General features: G+C 45.4%; 1 protein-coding gene across 1 annotated transcript in view; it reads right to left on the reverse strand.

Moving 5' to 3' along the window:
• LOC126204373 (GAS2-like protein pickled eggs) overlaps positions 1-21095 on the reverse strand; it is an 832631-nt gene that overhangs the window by 80087 nt on the left and 731449 nt on the right. The window contains exon 5 of the mRNA XM_049938746.1: positions 15612-15719. Coding sequence (XP_049794703.1) covers positions 15612-15719 — 108 coding nt within the window. The remainder of the gene's footprint in view (positions 1-15611; positions 15720-21095) is intronic.

Below are 21095 nucleotides of genomic sequence, written 5' to 3' on the forward strand. Positions count from 1 at the left end.
CCCTAGCGTTAGCGCTACCGTACATCAAAAGGCCAACAATTCACCAGAGGGTGCTCGCTGCCTGCCCGCTGATCGATGTGAATATCATCCACTCCAGCCCCAAAACGTTAAAGGGCCGACTGCAACATTTACAGCACGTTGTAATTTTCCTGTACACTACTGACTCTTTTGCAACGGCATCTATGAGGATTTCTTTCTATCCGTCGAAGGCCTTATATCCAGGGAAAAAGTTATACATCGCGATAACTTAAGCACTCAGTGATCCATGGCAAGAAAGTATAATTCTCTGCTATTCCCTACAAGTCAAACAAGGGCTAGTAATAATGAAAACGAAAGCTACTGTTGAACGTCGTATGCACGTCGCACTAGTACGTAATAGGGATTTTCCGATATTACTGATAGTAGTATAGAAAATAAAAAAGCATTCCGTCTTCAGGCCCGAGTGGCCTACCGGGACCATCCGACCGCCGTGTCATCCTCAACCGAGGATGCGGATAGGAGCGGCGTGGGGTCAGCACTCCGCTCTCCCGGTCGTTATGATAGTATTCTTGACCGAAGTCGCTACTATTCGGTCGAGTAGTTCCTCAATTGGCATCACGAGACTGAGTGCACCCCAAAAATGGCGGCTGGATGGTCACCCATTCAAGTGCCGGCCACACCCAACAGCGCTTAACTTCGGTGATCTCACGGGAACCGGTTTATCCACTGCGGCAAGGCCGTTGCCCCAGTATAGAAAATAAAGAGGGGAAAATGCTGTTTGGTGCAGACATGGTGAAGAGATGAAAAGAATGCATAGAGGAGTTGTATGCCGGAACATCTCTTTCGGAGGAAGTAACAGGGTCCGCAGCTCGTGGTCGTGCGGTAGCGTTCTCGCTTCCCGCGCACGAGTTCCCGGGTTCGATTCCCGGCGGGGTCAGGGATTTTCTCTGCCTCGTGATGACTGGGTGTTGTGTGATGTCATTAGGTTAGTTAGGTTTACGTAGTTCTAAGTTCTAAGGGACTGATGACCATAGATGTTAAGTCCCATAGTGCTCAGAGCCATTTGAACCATTTTTTTGAAGTAACAGGAAGAGAAGAGCAAGAATACGAAGATGACAAGGGAGATGACATTCTGCAAGAAGAATTTGACAGAGCTCTAAAAGAACTACGGGACAACAAAGCAACGGGTATTGATGACATCCCTGCAAAACTAATAAAGAATGCTGGTGACAGCATGAAAGCGATGCTGCTTATGAGGTCCATCTATAACGCAGGAGAGATACCGACAGACTTCCACAAAAGTATCATTGTTCCTATACCAAAGAAGGCAGTAGCGACAAAACGTGAACAGTACCGAACTCTACGCCTAATATCACATGCATCAAAAATTCTCATAAAAATAGTTCTGAAGAGAATTTAACAGAAGGTGGAGGATATGCTGAGTGAAGATCAGTTTGGTTTCAGAAAGGGATTGGGGACAAGAGAGGCGATTCTGGCACTGAGACTCGTTATCGAAAAGCAATTACAGAAATATAACCCAACTTATATTGCTTTTGTAGACATGGAATAGGCATTTGATACCGTTATCTGGCAAGAGATGTTCAGAGTGCTGAGGAAAAGTGGAATAAAGTACAAAAACATCCGTCTGATACTCAGTTTCTATAATAATGAGGTGGCAGTGATAAGTAACTGTAACCAGGAACAAGAAACAAATATTAGAAAAGGGGTAAGACAAGGATGTGCTCTCTCTCCTCTTATATTCAGTGCTTACATCCAGGAAGCTATAGACCAAGTTCGAGAAACTACTGAGGTGGGAATCGAAATTAATGGGCAGAAGATACACAGCCTACGTTATGCAGATAATATTGCTATACTCACGGAGACAAAAGAAGATCTAGAGGAAATCCTCAGAACAATGGAAAAAGTTCTATGCAGTCAGTATGGAATGAGAACAAACAAGAAAAAGACTAAAGTGATGGTATGCAGTACAGAAGCAGAATATGAACCTCTGAGAATGAGAATTGGAAGAGAGGACATGGAAGTGATAGAGGAATTTACTTACATGGGGAGCAAAATCACAAGGGATGGTAGAAGCCGGAAAGAAATTGCGAGCAGAATACAAAAGGCCACAATGGCATTTAATCGGAGGAGGAACCAGCAATAACATCAGTCTGAAAATAAGGAAGCGTATCATGAAAGGTTTCGTTTGGAGTGCGGCCCTATACGGATCTGAAACTTGGACAATTGGAAGGGAAGAGAAAAGAGAGGCCCTGGAGATATGGTGCAATAGAAGGATGATGAGGATCAGCTGGAGAGACAAAGTAACAAATGAAGAGGAGCTTAGAAGAGTACAGGAAATCAGATCTCTGTGGAGGCACATCCAAACAAGAAGAGACAAACTTGTAGGGCACATCCTACGACACAACATCATTGGATCGATAGCAGAAGGAGCTATTGAGGGAAGGAATTGGCGGGGGCGACCAAGGATATCATACATGCAACAGATCATGAATGACGTTGGATGTAACACACAGGTGGAAAAGAAGAGGAAGGCTGAAAGAAGAGGGGAATGGCGCTCTGCTGCAACAAACCAACCTCAGGGTTGAATACTAAAAAAAAAAAAAAAAAAAAAAAAAAATGTTTCGACAGCAAGTATCAGATATTGTTACTGAGGTATCGACAGAAGTTTTTGTCCTCTTTGCGATACCAAATATCGTGTCCAACATGTAACTGGAATAGTGAATCGACGCCAGTGTAACTCTCTCGGCATATAATTCCACGCCTCGCGGTTTAGTGATTTAATGCAATTGCTTCCAGATTCCTAGCCATGTCGGAGAGTTTCTTCGCTCGGGGACTGGGCGTTTGTGTTGTGATCAACATTTCTTCTTATCTTTACTAACGGACAAGTCGTCGAAGTGGCATCAAGTAGAACACTCCGCGGAATTCCGTGAACAGAATCAGTTAACGTGGAAAAAGTTTTCTGCTTATGGTGACCCGACAATAGGGTGACCTTTATTTAGCCTCGACATTGCTTTCGAAAAATTTTTACGTTCACCCATTAAATGTTTTCTGTTTGGTTAGATTTACTCTGCAAAAGTTTCTTCTCAAGAGGATGACGTGAACCCATGCCGACTAAAGCAACAAATTTTAATATTGGAAATTTTAGATTTTGTAGTTTTTAGTCAGTGTAAAAGTTATTGAGAACTGCATAATATCAAAATTAAATACCACTTGCCTTTAAGAATACGCTGGGTATTCTAGTGAACGTTTACTCTTTCTTGCACTTCCGGTACAGTCTACCATGTTCTTGAACATAACGCTCTTCCAGTTTCCTTCACTCAGATGATGAAAAACTGGTTATATCAGGACTACTTTTTACACCATGGTACTTCAAATTCAAATACATTTTTAAAATAAGTTTAAATATTTTATGAAGGCATGGGAAATACAATAACTTCCTGTCTTCTTTATGCTCACATGAGATTCATGCCCCATTAAGAGGGCCAATGGTTGAGGCAGCCCTACCGCTACAGAGATTTTGAGCAATGTCGCCAGTACCCTAATATATTAATGCATTCCAAACAGCATCCGCTTTTTTTTTAACGACCTGTTCACTGTCTCCGAATGTAACAACCCTTCTTTAGGATCCCTAACATTCAGTGCTGGCAACAGTTCACTATCCCAGTGAACTGCAGAGAGATCATTCCTCATCATTCCTCGAGGACGATTTTATTGTTTCAGATCGTTCTCCTATTTTCTTCTGTCTGATTCTACGAAGAGATGATTTATTAATACGGAGCTCTTCAGTATTGTGAACAAGCGCGTCCGCTCTCTCATTAAAAATATACACACAAAACCTCGTACACTCAGCTGGCACCTAGCCACGCCGGCCGCTAATTCTTCACTAATGAAATATTTGTTTCCTCGCCTTGCAGCGTTCTCCAACAAACTACTCTCAGACGTACGTTCCAAAATCTCAGCATCACCAACGTCAATTTCATCTCAACTTGAAAATTTCTTATGTAAATCTTCAGATGACGAATGAGGTGTGCAGTAGAATATGTAGGAGTAGATACTGTGCACTTCTGCTTCTCTTGCCTTTACTCTTCTTCTGGTTTTCTCTTTCTTGCTCTTCCTTCTTTATCAGCAAGATAGTCTTTACGCCCCGGATCTTTCTGTCGAGGTAAAACCATCCCGTTTTCTTCCAGTTTGAATGTTTACTGATCATTGGCATGTGCGATAGCAGAAAAATTGCCCAAATTATCAACTTCTCTTCATGGCGCTTAGACATATTTTGACAGTTTTCTGCGATTTTTGAAAATTTTCTCCACTCCGAATGCAAGTTGTAAACTTCTTATGAACAATGTTGAATAGTTATTGTCCGATTTCTTGCTTTCTCCCAAAACATATGCACTCGCGAGCCACAAGATAAGCACTTTTACAAACGGTTTCCTTTACCTCCCGTATGTTATAAAATAAAACTCCCAGCACTTTTCTATTTTACGGTAACGTGTGTGGAATGATTTGCTGTTTATCTCTTACTAAAAAGACACGTTCCTTGGCACTTCGCAATTGATGTAACATCTTGGGTAGCGACTGTAAAATACGTTCGCCACCATCGTCAACGAATAAACAAGAGACTGCACTGCACACACATGCTCAAAAGCTGAGGTTATGTCACCGCGAAGTCTGCCAACATTCGCGCCCAAGTTAGCACGGGTTACAGAGTATCGATCGTGACAAAATTTTGTACGGACTTATTTCGTAGACATTCAAACCATATTGGAGAGTGAGCGCTCAAAAATATTGAAGTCGGGAAATAGGTGACACCCTATCGACGTAAAATATATATATCACTGAACAAAAGCGCTGTTTCGGCATGAGTCTACTGATTGTTGTCGACGGTCCACCACATTTTCTCATGACTCCTTTAGTGAGTATGCCATTTCCTCACGACTTCAAACCGTTGATATTAGTCTCCTGTGGTGGGAGGAGCTTTATTAAAATTGGTTTACATTGGTGGATGGAGTGCGCACCTGCTGTTGACTATCAACCTTCCCAGTGTGCACCGTGTCTGGCAGTTATCGGCGAATGGGGTGTGGATTCCTGCCCCCCTCAGGCGGGACGTGGGTGGTGCAGCAGCAGTTCGCCGTCGTTAGCGATACATAACAGCAGGTGCCTACTCCTTCCATCAAAGGAGACCAGTCTAACTAAGGTTCCCACTCTTTCAACCACAGGAGACCAAAATATCAAAGGTTTTGTAATTATGACAAAATGGCATGATTTCCTTTGGTTTTCATTTCCGTTGTTAGCTGCATGTGCAAGTACCAAGTAGGCTGCCGCTGCGATACTTTATCATCATTTATACTGCAAGACCGACATACGTGTGGCACAAATTCTGTTGCTTTGGTATAAATTAACCTGCCGCATGCAACATACGCCGCAAGATGTTGCCTTTTGTAGCATGCTGCAAGGCGACGCACGCCACATTTCCGTAGCATGCCACAATGTTGCAAGACGTCGCTCCAGCGTAAACGAGGCTTTAGAGCCAGGTATGTAGTGTATGGTGGATGTGATGTGTTGCTTACGAAACTAAAACCTGCAATCAGATCCAAACGTCGTGGAAAACTGAAGAGGTGTCATCCTGCAGCAAGATAACGCTCGCCCACATTCTGCTAAACGGACAGCCGTCGCAGAAAGAAGTTGAGATTCGAGGTGCTGGAACATCCGCCATACAGTACAGACCTGGCTCCAAGTGATTTTCACATGTTTGGACCCTTAACGGAAGATTTGAAAGTGATGAAGACGTCATTGCTGCGGTACAAAATTGGTTACAGATGCAACCGAAAAACGTATTTTCTGATGAAATAAAAAAAAAACTCGTAAAACGTCGGGAAAACTACATTAAGTCCAGGGAGGTTACGTAGAAAAATAACGCATGTTTCAGTTTTCTATCATCAGAATAAGTACAGCTTTTCACAAATGTGCCTTTACTTTTTGAATTCCCGTCGTATACCTGTATGTAGATGATTTTGTAAATAAGCTTTACCTATAATGAACTTTTAAAGATATAACAAGGGATGGCTTTTCTGATAGTGCATACGCGTGCTTAGTGAGTTTCGGCATTAACATCTATTTATAAATAACTGTTTAACCATGGGCAACGCCGCGGTCCTAGCTAGTAACATATGTAATTATACTAACCCCCTAAGACATCCCCCCCACTGGTAAAAGCACAAATCGCGCCCTGATGTACGCACGCAAGAAGACCGGCTCCGGACGACCGCGTGGGACTGCCGAGAGGGAAGACCATAGCGTTCAGCCATCGCAGTAGCAATCTGAGCAGCAGTTGGCACCAAAGTGAAGCAACAAACTGTTACAAATCGGCTCCTAGGCACACGACTTGCAGCTTGCATTACACTGACCCGAAGCCACCGTCATTTACGACTTCAGTGGAGGGCAGACTGGTTGATGAAAGCTGGTTGTGCCTCAGTGCGACTGATAACCGACTGTTGGGTACAAGGAGGGCAGTTGAGGGTCCGCAGCCAACCTGTCTGCGTGATAGACACACTGGGTCTACACCTGGATGTATGGTCTAAGGTGCGATTTCGTATGACAGCTATTCGGAAGGAAAGAAAAAAAACGTTTCTTATGAACACGAACAGTAAGCGCTGAGAAACAGGGCGAGCGGAAGTAATGCGAGTGGGAGCATAAAAAGTTCTCGGTTTACTTGCTGCGTCAAATTTGGATAAAATCCCGAGCTTTGGATGACTACCTCCGTCATCTTCGTCAGCGGTCAGTTTCACCCTTGACGAAGATGACGGAGGTAGTCATCGAAAGCTCGGGATTTTATCCAAATTTGACGCGGCAAGTAAACCGAGAACTTTTTATGCAAGGACTCCGTCGAGAAAGACTTCGTAGTCATAATGCGAGTGGGAGAGGGTTTTCCTTCTTCCCGACTGCAGGCCACACAATCCCTGCGGCGCAGCTGAGCTCAGGCGCTTGAGGCGGCTGGCACCACTCCCCCCACCCCCACCCCCACCCTTTCCCTTCCAGCACCCCACGCCATCCTTCCGAGCCGCCTCTTTCAGAACTCGCGAGACCCGTTGTGTAATTATTTAAATTACGCGCTGCGGTGCGGACAGAGTTAATGGCCTAGAGCAGGCTCCCCTAAAACTGCGGCGCCTGGCGGTACTCGGCAGACATTAGCAGCGACGAGAAATCAAACACCAGCTTCTGCGACTCAGGAAGCAATTTACAGTGAGTACTCACGACAAGGGCGGCCGTGTTGTTGCCTTGAAAGAATTCTGCTGGCGCCAACAGCATTTTTTGTTTCAGTGTAGGACTTCCCCGTTGTAGTTAAAACGGGTCACTCACGTTTTATTTACACCTAGTTTGCACACAGTAGCTAGTCCACAACACACATCACTCAGCCATGATAATAATAAACCTCTGGAGAAAGAACGAGCCATCCATTTATTAAGACTATCAGTTTCTCTCTTTTTCCCCGTGAATCAACATGAATGACTGTATTTGAGAGTGAATACATTTTAAAACATCCCACAGGCAACCATAGTTAGCAGCATAGTGGATGAGCATTGCCAACTTAATCTGCTGGAAGGGAACAGCAGCGAGCACAGTAGAAAGGGTAACGTCAGACACGTACGATAGTGCGTTTGCCTCTATTGCCTTTAACGGTGTATCTCCACTCCCGTAGCCTGAGGTGGGAACGGTGCGTTCTGCCCGCTTTTCCCCCACTCTTTCGGAGACTTTGTATTCGTCACGCGGATCTATTACGTCTCGGATCAAGGTGTTCGAATGGAACACTTCACCAGTAATAATGCTTAATCTATTTGTTTCAGCCGCGTTGTATTGGAGCAGACGCTCGCGATCGCTCTTTCTGTATCCATTTATTTGGCTTCTCTACTGAATGTAATTTGAGCTGGTGTGTTTTTTGTTCCTACCGTACCTACTACCCTGTATGGAATTTGTCTGAAGTGCTAGGTTCTCATGAGCTGCCTATCTTTTCCTTTGATTGCTGTTTATTCCTTCAAAAAACCGTTTGATATTTTATAAATAGTGACTGAATTTACTGTATGAGGGTGTTCTGATATGTTTGGAAATTTCTATGAAAGAAGAGAATATTTTTGTTTCCTTCAGGTTGGTAAGCTTTATTATTCCACAGATCGTATAATGTACAGCGTACAGTTCATTGTTGACAGCCGTCTGAACCGACCAGTGTATCATCTGCAATTGAAAATGGACAAAACCGAGTTCTGTGTTGTTACTTAATGTTTTCATCTGCAGGGATGGACAGCCGCCCATATCAAAACGTAACTGAAGACTGTTTACTTCTGAATTAATGAATTTAAACGTCGTCCGGGCATGTACTAAAGACGAAACGAGCTCCGGCCGTCCAATTAACGTCACCACAAAGGAAACCATTGATAAAATCCACGATATGGTAAGGCAAGACCACCAAATAAAAGTTTGTGAGATTGCTGACACTTTGAGTATCTTAACTAAGCGAGTGCATAATATCCTGCACGGAGCATTGGCTATAAACAAGCTGGTGCGAGGTGGGTGCCGCGATTGGTGGCAGTCACCGAAAAATGCGTCGGGGACAACACAATGTCTGGCGATACTTAATCGAGATTTTTTTTGCGCTGACTTGTGACTATTGATGAAAGCTGGGTCCGTCACTAAACACTAGAGTTTACGCGGTAGTCAAAACAATGGACTAAGGCTGCTGAAAGTGCGCCGAAGAAGGCAAAGCATGGATGTGTGTCTTCTCCTTAGGTTAGTTAGGTTTAAGTAGTTCTAAGTCTAGGGGCTGATAACCTCAGATGTTAAGTCCCATAGTGCTTGGAGCCATTTGAACCATTTTTTTGAAGGCAAAGACCATTTTGTCAGCTGGTAAGGTGATGGCCACTGTTTTTTGGAATTCCGAAGGAATAGTCCTCATAGATTACTTGGAAAAAGGAGAACAATAACTCGATCCTCTTATGCTTTATTGTTGGACCGTTTGAAACTTGTGTTGGCTGCGTTGGAACGCACCAGGATAATGCACTATCCCGCACGTCAGGACAACAATGGCGAAAGTGCATGAATTGCGCTTAAAATTGGTTCTTCATCCACCCTATTCACCAGACTTGGCCCCAAGTGACTTCCTACTGTCCACGAACTTGAAACTTTGGGTTACTGGATAGAAATGGTCATGAAATGAAGAAATCATAGTTGCAGTCATCGAGTGTTTTGCTGAGTCTGACAGAACCTATTTCTCCGATGGGATGAAAAAGCTATAGGATCACTGGACCAAGAGTGCATCCATCTTTCGACGAAAACTATATCAAGAAGTAAGGCGAGTTGTTTACGATACAAACATTTATTCTTGCTTTTCAACCAGACTTATAAAATCATTCTTTTGACCGGGTAGCCACTGTATGCAATATTCTAATTTTTGTTCGTCATATCTCCACGTGTTGACCAAGTGGAACAGAACTAATCATGAAAGGGTCAGGTGTTGATTGCAAGTGCCTTTAGCAATATTATGCCTCGCCCACTGACGGTATCTTTTCTCATATTTGGATAACTTGCGGTTTTAGAGAAACAGATGACATATCTTTACTTAGTCACTCTCTGCGATAGCAAACCACGCTACGTCTCCTTGGTTTGATGGCTCCTATTCAGTGCTCTCATGCACATTGTAGAACGCAGAATTACGCACTCAATATTTACCTATATGTTTGGAGAATTTTCTTTCGTCCCCTGTTTTCCCATTTTTAACATTTTTTCCCCTCTGAACGTTTTTACTTGAGTGCTAACTAAGTTCTAGACGTAGATGCTACCTGTTCTCGTTCGATGTGTGCGCGTGAAGTATATGGTCCTCGTACCATCCTTTGTCACGAACACGAGGCTGTTCGGACTTCCAATAGATTCAATGTTTCCGCTGCATCCAATTTTGATATTTATTAGGGCACTCTACATTTAATGAATAAGTGTCACAAAACGGAATCCAATGTTAAATCAGGTGTCCTTTTTGTGCCATAAATACCCTACATCTTGAACTTGTTTTAAAATGTATGTCGGTGGTATTCCGTGCTTCATTAGAATAAATTGCCACTTTTATGAGAGAAAAAATTTTTCTTCTTCGAATTTTTTTTATACTACGTAACTCCTATCTCCATCCGCTCCCATGTAACTTGTCCAAAGTATCAGTATAAACAGAACGTATGTATTCCCTGGAAGAAGAATAAGATTCAAGAAATGTTTAACGAAATGAGTCCTAATACAACATTCACAACGTCATTACTGCTCCATGCTCGCTTAAAGACATCTAAGTAATCCTTCGCACAAAACATTACTGATTTCGTTTTTTCATCATACTCATAAATATGAAATCGTTTAGTAGAAGAAACATCGCAATTGACGTATATGAGGAAGTTCATACGCCGGCTGGTGTGGCCGAGCGGTTCTAGGCGCTTCAGTCTGGAACCGCACGACCGCTACGGTCGCAGGTTCGAATCCTGCCTCGGGCATGGATGTGTGTGATGTCCTTAGGTTAGTCAGGTTTAAGTAGTTCTGAGTTCAAGGGGGCTTATGACCTCAGATGTTAAGTCCTATATTGCTCAGAGCCATTTGAGCCAGAAAATTCATCATCATCAACTGGTTCTTGAATAGAGGCATTATACGTGTAGTCTTTTAAAAAACCAAAAGCACGCTCCTTTCATCATACATCCGTTTCTGGGACCACAAGCGAAGTTAATTAAACGTCGCTACGACGTGTTGTGCTCGAAGAGAACTCGAATCTCGGACTACAGATGCTAGAGGCCCTGTGTGACGTCATTATATTGAAACCATCACTTCGATCAGCACCCATTTGCAGCAGGTGACATCGCATTTCAAATATCTCCACATTTCTATCGACGGCTTAATTTTCTTAGCTCACTAATCCAGTAACGGTCTTGCCCCTGATGCGATGTGACGTGTTGTTTCCACATATAATCTACCGGCCTGGGCATCAAGATTAAGCTATTACTCGCCGATTTCACGACAATATTTCAACAGTCGAATTCGAAAAGAAAGTCTGCACTTTCTCAGACATCGTGGCGTGAAGCTATCAGTACTGGCCACGCCAATTTCTTGTGTCCAGGAACGAGGAAAATGATACCTCGCGGTGCGTTTCAATAAAGTGCCTCTTTGCCCCGAAGCTGCTAGGAGGTTGTTAGTAACACGTTTTATGTTCACATTATACGCGGTGCTTTTTGCGGGAAGAGCACTTGGCTTGCAACTTAATACCCCGTTACAGGCAATATTACCCGATGGAAAATCGTGTAAGGCGCCAGAAGTGGGGAAACGCACACTGTGTAGTGCAGCGCCATGTGTGGGAAGACGCTGCAGCTACGGAGCGAGAGGCGGACGGACGGCTGCCGCCACTGCCACGCCTCAGGCTCGGTGTGACCTCGTGTCCCGACCTGTCGTACCGGCCCGAAACCGCTGCGCCTGGCGCGCGCGCTGCCGCCATTACGCGCTGGGTCGGCACTCATTTGCATGGGGCGTTATTTACGCGCTGCCAAAGCTATTTAATTAACCGCAAGCGCTGATTTTATCGCGTAGTGTTGGCACAGCACGGCGCTTAATGGCTTCCCAATGTACCCCTCCCTCCCCCCCACCCCCATCCATGTCTCTTCACGGCAGCATTCGAATCACAAATTTTCTCAGGGGCAGTTGCGAATTTTTAAATTTTTTCTCAATTTTTTTTATCACTCTATGGTCGCAACTAAGAAAAGTACGGCAGTAATAAAAGGTGCATTTAAATTTAAAAAAAGAGGAACAAGTGCGACTACGGCTCGCGCGCTGAGGATACCGTAAAAGCCGAACTATGTATACTATGCAGATGATAATAATAATAACTTCATGTGGCTGAACGGGCTGATGCAAGTCTTTCTATTGGAATCCGCTTCGGCGACCTGCATATCCTTAACCTACCATAGTTATCGAGCTGACGGAAGAGGACCTATAGTTGATGTGGATTCCCAACAATATGTCGTTTCTGGGAGAATCCTTATATCGTTCAGAAGTGAAGGATAGGTAAAAACGCAATCTGAAAATGCCGTCGGCCGACCGAGATTCCAGCCCAGAAAAGGGCTTCAACGCTGAACAGAACCCCATTATATACATAGTTCATCCACAGGTTTCGGTGCGACAGTTTTGCGAGTATCAAAATATGTGACATTAATCACCGTAACTTGTGACTGCGTTGACTTACAGGCCGAAATTATTTACACTATCAAGGGTAACCAAAAATTTTTTACATAAATTTCAATTTGATATTTCTGCCCGTTCCTCGAGAGAACGGATCTCAACGGAGCTACTGACAGACGAACACCAAACGGAATAAAAGAGTGATACAATACAAATAATCCATTTTCGTATTATTTCATTTACTTGTACTGTGAAACCTTGCCTCTTGTCGTAATTCATGGTTCTAGGTCAATGGGAAGTGCCCTATAGGTTTTGATAACTGAGTTTGCGAGTATTGAAATATCTGACACACACTGGAGTGACCAAAGTCATGGGATAGCGACATGTACATATACAGATGGCGGTTGTATCGCGTACACATAGTATAAAAGGGCAGTATTGGCAGAGTCGTCGTTTGTACTCAGGTTCAAAAATGGTTCAAATGGCTCTGAGCACTATGGGACTTAACATCACTACTACATAATCGCTACTAGTAGTCATTCTCTAGCAGAAGGAGGTTCTTACTCATTGGTCTGAAGATGACCACAGTAGTGGTCGAAACCGATCACCGTACTAAATAAATTGTGATCAAGACTGTTTTTAATAGTAAATATTTGTAACTTATAGATCACTGTCACTCCCATAATGTGTTCAAAAGTGTACCGATCACGGTTATGTTCGGCTACTGGAAGACCATTCATGCACTTCACGTACCCGAAGAACGATGGAATTCTTACAGGCGACAATACTGCATGATACCGGGCCACCGTTGCTCCCGACTGGTTTGTGGACAATTCGAGAGTATGATTTAGGCATCCAGGTCGCCCAACATGAATCCCCTCGAACATTTATGGAACATCGAACAATTCGTGCGGAAAATCCTGCACCGCCAACACTTCCGCAGTTATGGACAGTATCTTTTCACTGTGCTGACTTAAAAGCATTTTTTGTTTTTTTCTTTTTCACGCTGCCAAGGGCTCGTAGCCCTCAGTATGCGGCATAAATTTCAACTTGTTGCCTCTACCCGTCCTTAAGAAAAAGGGATTTGATAGTCGGGCAGACAACAAAGTGATCCCGTAAGGATTCCGTTATTACTGACAGGCACAGAATCCTAAAAAAATGTTAAATAGTATTAAAAAAAAGGAAATTTTGAGAGAGAGCACTTTCCGGGAAGAGTCGGACAGCATATTACTTCCCCCTACATACGTCTCGCGTAATGAGAAGAAAATTGGAGAATTAGAGCAAATACAGAGGCTTACCGACAATCGTTCTTCCAACGCGCTATTCGCGAATGGAACAGGGCTGGACGGCTTAGTTAGTGGTACAAAAAGTACCCTCCGCCACACACCATTAGGTGGCTTGCAGAGTATGATGTAGATGTAGATTAAGCGGTGTCGGAGGGTCACAAGATCTGCAGTTGTGTCCCACCTGCACTGCGTACTATCTTAGTGAACTCTGAATGAACTTTATACACATACCCAGCAGCATTGCTGTACTGCCGAGGGAGACAGTGCAGTAATTTTCACACTGGAGGCACATTCGAGAGTACGTCGGTTCAAATCTGCGTTCGGGCATCCTGAATAAGGTTTTCCGCGATTTCCCTAAATCGCTCCAGGCGAATATCAGGAAGGTTCCTTTGGAAGGGCACCGTCAATTTCCTTCACTATCCCTCCGTAATCCCAGCTTCTGTTTCGTCTCTAATGAACCGAGGTGGCATTAAATGCTAATCTTCCATCCCTTCTGTTCTGTACTGATAGTGAAGGCAGCAATAATGGAATCCGCTACCACTTCGTTAAACTCTCAGACTCGCTGACTGCTGCCCTACGCTGTATATGTCTGAGGAAAGGTGAAGCAGAAAATTGTTTTGGCATTTTCTCTCTATCAGACTTACAAGACTCACTGGAACTGTGTCCGGTTCAACGATATTCGAAACAGAGTTCCCTATTTCTTCCCTTTAGTAACTAAAGAGATTTCTTACCTCGGCAACTGAACGGGTCATGCAGCGTCCCTGACATTTGAAAAGCAATACTTGGGTCGCATAGCGAGGATACACTGCAAATGTCGAGCTTTCATCTTCCTTTTGTGAGTCACTCCTCTGTCATGTGGGCACATGCAGAGGCGTGTGATACCCTCAACAGCGCGCATTCTCTGCCTAATGCTGCGTTGTTGCCTTCAGTCCGTCTCTGGATTGGTGAAGCTTTCCTCGCTAGTCCATCCTGCGCAGGTCTCTTCATTTCTCAACACCCACTGCAAGCTACATCTGTTTGAATCTACTGCCTGCATTTAAGCCTTGGTCTCCTTCAACAATTTTTACACCCTTGCACTTCCCTCCATTACTAAAGTAACTACTACTTGATGAATCAGGATGCATGTTGTCAACCTAGCACTTCTCTTAGTCACGTTGTTCGACAAAGCTCTTTCCTCCTTAGTTCAGTCGAACCATCGAATCTTCCACAGTCTGCCGTAACACGCAATTTCCAAGCATTCTGTTGGCTTCGTCCGTATTTCACTTCTATATTACGCCTTGGTGGCTCAGTGGAAGCCAGACTTCAAAGCACGCCGTCCATCACTCTGTCCCCAACCCCTTTCCCCCGATCTACTTGTAGAAAGAAAAGTTTGCGGATACCACGCTGGCAGTACGAATTCAAATCCTGCCCGTGAACTTCCTCCTTTGTCATTTTCATGGCACAGAATATCATTAAACGGTATATGAGAAAAAGGCGGTAAAGTGATAGACTACAAATCCAAAGATATCGGGTTCGATCCCCAGTGACCCGTCATATTTCTTTACTTGTCACGTACCAGTTCCTTCACCTCTGGCAGTGTCTGTTGATGCGAAAAGTGACGAGATGTACCGTGGTTGGGAATCCACGTAGGACTATAGGTCCCCGGGCAAGTCAGTTCACAGGTCGGAGAAACGTAACGGCAGACCAGTTCCAATAGGACTATGGCGTTCAAAACAGTAATCTTACTGCTGATTGCTTTGCTATTACGACACACTCCAGAAAATTTTTTTGAGAAGAGTCATCCTAACAGGTACATTTGTATACTATGCTAAAAATCTTCTCTTTTTGAGATAAGCTTTCCTTGTTATTGTCAGTCTGCATACTGTAACCTCGTTATTCCTGCTGTTGTCTGATATTCTACTACCCAGATAGCAAACACCATTTAGTGTCTCTAATGTGTTTTCTAATTTAATTTCCCGTGCATCGTCTCATTTACGTCGACTACATTCCATTACCCTCGTTTTGTTTTTGTTGGTGTTCAACTTATAACTTGCAAGACACTTCCTTTTCATTTAGCTAATACTAGACGTCGTTTCTCGTTTCTGACAGAATTACCGAGTCTGTGCGCTACAGGTATGAATCTCCTGTGTGTGTGGTACTCACCCTGACGAAGATTAGCACCTTGGTGTCACCAATGCGGTACTTTCCTTCAGAGACGCGTATCATTGGGAACTGTACGGGACACGAACACCGCTCCACCAAGTCCCGCACCTGGAAAACGAAGAAACACGTGGTTAGCAAGTCCATACGGCACTCTGTCGAAGGTATGAAACTGTGAAAAATCCCCCAAGAAATTACATTTTCAGTCTGAGATATACGGGCATGAAAACTGGCAACTTTAGCAAAACATCGAGCTTACCTCAGAGTCAGAATTACAGCAGGTATACTGTGAGAAATTATACTGCCAGAAAAAGAACAGATAGCAATTTTGTGCATGTAAAGAGCAAAAAAAAAATCTGAAAAAGATGGAACAACAATAAAAATTATGGTGAAAGCAAAACCGCATTATTCACAGAACGTGAGTACGAGGGTGATAGCAGATAATGACAATAATGTTATAATAATGCTCAAATTCACAAGCAAAGGAGGAGGGAAGAAGACATGAAGAACTGCTATAGGTCCATAGTACACTGGGCTACTTGCAGACTGTTCTAGAAAGAAGTAGCTATTACCAAAATCCAGATTGCATGGGGTTTACTCGCATGGACATCAATGACCGTTTGACTCTGTCTCAGTAAAACATGTTTGCTAGCAGCACATTGGAATCAGGGAACATACCCTACCCACACTACTTTGTTGGAGAGGATAAACAGCAAGGCTACTGCTTCTATTAGACCATGTAACGACAGTGAAAAATTGAGGAAGGAATTCACGAAATTTACTTTTTACAGCCTTGACACTAGACTGGGACGGAGAATGAACAGACGTAGATATCATGCCTGAACCGTCTACGATTCGCGGACGGCATTTACTTTGTTTGCTTCGGATCCAGCAAAACTTCATCAAAGGACGGAGGAACCAAAGACAGCAAGTGAGACAGCAGGCCTGAGGGTTAAGAATAGCAAGACGAAAATAGTAAACAAACGGTAAGCCGTTAGGAGACTAAATACACTACTGGCCATTAAAATTGCTACACCACGGAGATGAAGTGTTACAGACGCGAAATTTAAACGACAGGAAGAAGATGCTGTGATATGCAAATGATTAGCTTTTCAGAGCATTCACACAAGGTTGCCGCCGGTGGCGACACCTACAACGTGCTGACTTGAAGAAAGTTTCCAACCGATTTCTCATACACAAACAGCAATTGACCGGCGTTGCCTGGTGAAACGTTGTTGTGATGCCTCGTGTAACGAGGAGAAATGCGTACCATCACCTTTCCGACTTTGATAAAGGTGAGACTGTAACCTATCGCGAACGCGGTTTATCGTATCGCGACATTGCTGCTCGCGTCGTTCGAGATCAAATTACTGTTAGGAGAATACGGAATCGGTGGGTTCAAGAGGGTAATACGGAAGGCCGTGCTGGATCCCAACGGCCTCGTATCACTAGCAGTGGAGATGACAGGCACCTTATCCGCATTGCTGTAACGGATCGTGCAGCCACGTCTCGATCCCTGAGTCAACACATGGGGACGTTTGCAAGACAACAACCACGAACAGTTCGACGAAGTTTGCAGCAGCATGGACTATCAGCTCGGAGACCATGGCTGCGGTTACCCTTGACGCCGCATCACAGACAGGAGCGCCTGCGATGGTGTACTCGACGACGAACCTGGGTGCACGAATGCCAAAACGTCATTTTTTCGGATGAATCCAGGTTCTGTTTACAGCATCATAATGGTCGCATCCGTGTTTGGCGACATCGCGGTGAATGCTCGTTAGAAGCGTGTATTCGTCATCGCCATACTGGCGTATCACCCGGCGTGATGGTATGGGGTGCCATGGGTTACACGTCTCGGTCACCTGTTGTTCGCATTGACGGCACTTTGAACAGTGGACGTTACATTTCAGATGTATTACGACCCGTGGATCTACCCTTCATTCGATCCCTGCGAAACCCTACATTTCAGCAGGATAATGTACGACCGCATGTTGCAGGTCCTGTACGGGCCTTTCTGGATACAGAAAATGTTCGACTGCTGCCCTGGCCAACACATTCTCCAGATCTCTCACCAATTGAAAACGTCTGGTCAATGGTGGCCGAGCAAATGGCTCGTCACAATACGCCTGTAAGTACTCTTGATGAACTGTGGTATCGTGTTGAAGCCGCATGGGCAGCTGTACCTGTACACGCCATCCAAGCTCTGTTTGAGTCAATGCCCAGGCGTATCAAGGCCGTTATTACGACCAGAGGTGGTTGTTCTGTGTACTGATTTCTCAGGATCTATGCACCCAAATTGCGTGAAAATGTAATCGCATGTCAGTTCTAGTATTATATATTCGTGCAATGAATACCCGTTTATCATCTGAATTTCTTCTTGGTGTAGCAATTTTAATGGCCAGTAGTGTATTAATGACGAAGTTAGGGAACAGGTGACGAGTAAACAGGAAGGAGAAAATACAATAATGGAAAAAGTGTTCATACAGCGTTGGTCATGTAAAGTGTCTGCATTTATCAGAACTAAAGACCACACCCAGACATGTCATTTGGTAAACTTACAGTACGAGGTTTCCTTCCTAATCTGTACATTTACGAGCATTAACTAAATCAGCCTTCTGCTGATCTCCGGTCTCCAGCAATGTCATAATACCCGATAATGAGATACGTCTCAAAATGCGACAAATGGGTGACGTCAGAGTTAGAGGGATCAATATCTGTTCAACGACCGTTCTTGAAAACCGGAATGCCGTGTGTTTTGTACCGGTCACTAGAACGTACTTCTTAAAAGGAAGAGGATATGTTCAGTTTGATGAATCGGGTGATTTCCTAGGCCACGAAGTTGCTGGTGTTCCGGCCCCACTCCGCGGAAGGGATGCCAGCTGACACCTGCTGTCCCGCGAGGTATCTCGCGCAGTGTTTAACGGTCGTCCGAGACTGCCTGCACACGACAGAGCGTGGTCGACGCGCGCCAGGGAGAATCCAGCGGCGAGGCGGCGCGGCGAAGCGAAGCGACCCGAGGCGACCCGAACACGGCCGAGCAGACGTGGCGCTTATTTTCCGGCTGTCTGCCCCTGTATGGCCGCCGGCGATCGAGCAGCGCAGCATCTAGGCAGACTCCCGCGGGAGCACTCCGGCGGAAACCGACCACGAGAGCACAGCCGTGCACGAGGGCGCGGCTAAGAGGCGCCGCCGCGGTGGCAGGAGCTCAGAGGCGCGGGGGGCCGCCACTTGGGGCCCGCCGGGGGCCGTAAGGAGCTTAGCGGGCCAGGCAGCAGAGGCGCCGGCCGATCGGCGGGCCCGCATCTCGCAGCAAGAAGGGGGAGGGGGCGAACGAAGACAGCTCTGCTCGGAGGAGCCTACTCTTCTGGAGCACTTACACTTTCCAGGGGGATCGCTACTGAAAATGTGGAGGGGAGACAGAGAGAGAGACAGGTGGAGGGGACACAGTAATACAGACTGAGAAAGAAAGGGGGATCAAGGTTTAACGTCCCGCCACGACGAAGCCATTAGAATCGAATCAAAGAACTCGTCCCTCCCTTCAAACCAACCGCCTAGACACTGACTAAAGCGATGTACGTGTCCAGTGTCTTAGCAGTATCACTTCCACCTTGCTCATAAGAACAGAAACAGAGAAAGACAGAGTACGACAAGTAATTGTAGCATCCACAGTACTCCTCGTTGTATACACTGAGGTGACAAAAGCCGCGCGCTGGCCATAGTGGCCGAGCGGTTCTAGGCGCTACAGTCTGGAACCGTGTGACCGCTACGGTCGCAGGTTCGAATCCTGCCTCGGGCATGGATGTGAGTGTTAGTTAGGTTTAAGTAGTTCTGAGTTCTACGGGACTGATGACCTCAGAAGTTAAGTCCCTTGGTGCTCAGAGCCATTTAAACAAAAAGCCGCGCGACGCCTAGTAATATCGCGTCGAAAGTCCTTTTGGGGGGCGTAGTGCAACAGCTCGACGAGTCATGGACTCAACACATCGATGGAAGAAGCTCCCTGCAGCACAAATATTGAGCCGTGCTACCTCTATAGTCGCCCGTAATGCCGAATCTGTTGCCGGTGCACGAGCTGACCTCTCGATTACATCCCATAAATGTTCGATGGTATTAATGTCGGGCATTATGGGTGGCCAAATCATTCGATCGAATTGTCCAGAAGGTTCTTCCAACCCATCTCGGACACCCGTATCCCGATTACATGGCGCATTGTCATCCATTAAAACTCCATCGTTGTTTGGGAACACGATGTCCCCCAAGAATGGCTGCAAATGCTCTCCAAGTAGCAGAACATAACCATTTCCAATCAATGATCGGTTGGCACCTGAGGACACAGAAACGCAGCCCACACCATCAACGAGCCACCACCAACTTGCACACCGCAATGTTGACAACTTGGGTCCATGACCTTGTGGGGTCTGCGCCATAATCGTACGGGGAAATCCCACTTCATCGCTACCTCGGAGGCGCCGTGTCATATCGCTCGTCCGCCGACTACAAGACCACGTTCAAACTCACTTACATTTTGATAACCTGCCATGGCGGCAGCAGGAACCGTTTTAACAACTGCGCCAGCCACTTGTCATATACAGGCGATTCCGACCGCAGCGCCGTATTCTGCCTGTTTACGTATCTGTGAATGCGCATGCCTATGCCGGTTTCTTTGGCGCTTCAGTTTGCATATAATAAGCACAAAGATAATATGTAATGACATTGTTGTATTATCCGACAGTCCTTTAGTTTGTCATCCACTACTCTGTCGTTCGTCAGTAAATAAGGTCTTTTATTTGTTACGTTCAGCAGCACGGCAACGCATGCCCCTCTGTGATTCGAGGTATCTTACGCTGAAATGGTTCAAACGGCTTTGAGCACTATGGATCTTAACATCTGAGGTCATCAGTCCCCTAGAACTCAGAACTATTTAAACCTAACTAACCTAAGGACATCACACACATCCGTGCCCGAGGCAGGATTCGAACCTGCGACCGTAGCAGTCGCGCGGTTCCGGACTGAAGCGCCTAGAACCGCACGGCCACCGCGGCCGGCTTCTATAGTGCTACTGAGCGTTTTCAGTTTTGCTTAGTTTGGTTGTTGCTATTTGTAGATCTGGCTAAAGCTGTAGACGACAGTTGACGCTGGTAGTTTTATCAAAGCCTGTTTCATCGGCTCTGCGGCAGTGAGCAAGCGTCGAGCCGCGACTGCGCTAAGGGCTGCGCTAGGAGGCGGAAGCGTCGGGCGTCCCCGCGCAGGTTCGAGGATATCGAGGTGCGGTAATGTTTAACCCGGTGGAAGGGACTGTGGATAGCGAGACTAATGTAAGCACACCAGACGTGGGGTTAGTCGTTCCCACCCCGTCCAACATCACCTCCAGCCTTGATAACGGGTTCAGTTCGGCAAGGAAGAGATCCACAATTTTGTTCAGCAGCTGAAATCAGTCACTGATGACTGGATCTTGCGGAGCTGCCAAACTGCAAGAGTTATGCCATT

This window comes from Schistocerca nitens, chromosome 9 (assembly GCF_023898315.1).
Source record: "Schistocerca nitens isolate TAMUIC-IGC-003100 chromosome 9, iqSchNite1.1, whole genome shotgun sequence".
Taxonomy (NCBI): domain Eukaryota; kingdom Metazoa; phylum Arthropoda; class Insecta; order Orthoptera; family Acrididae; genus Schistocerca; species Schistocerca nitens.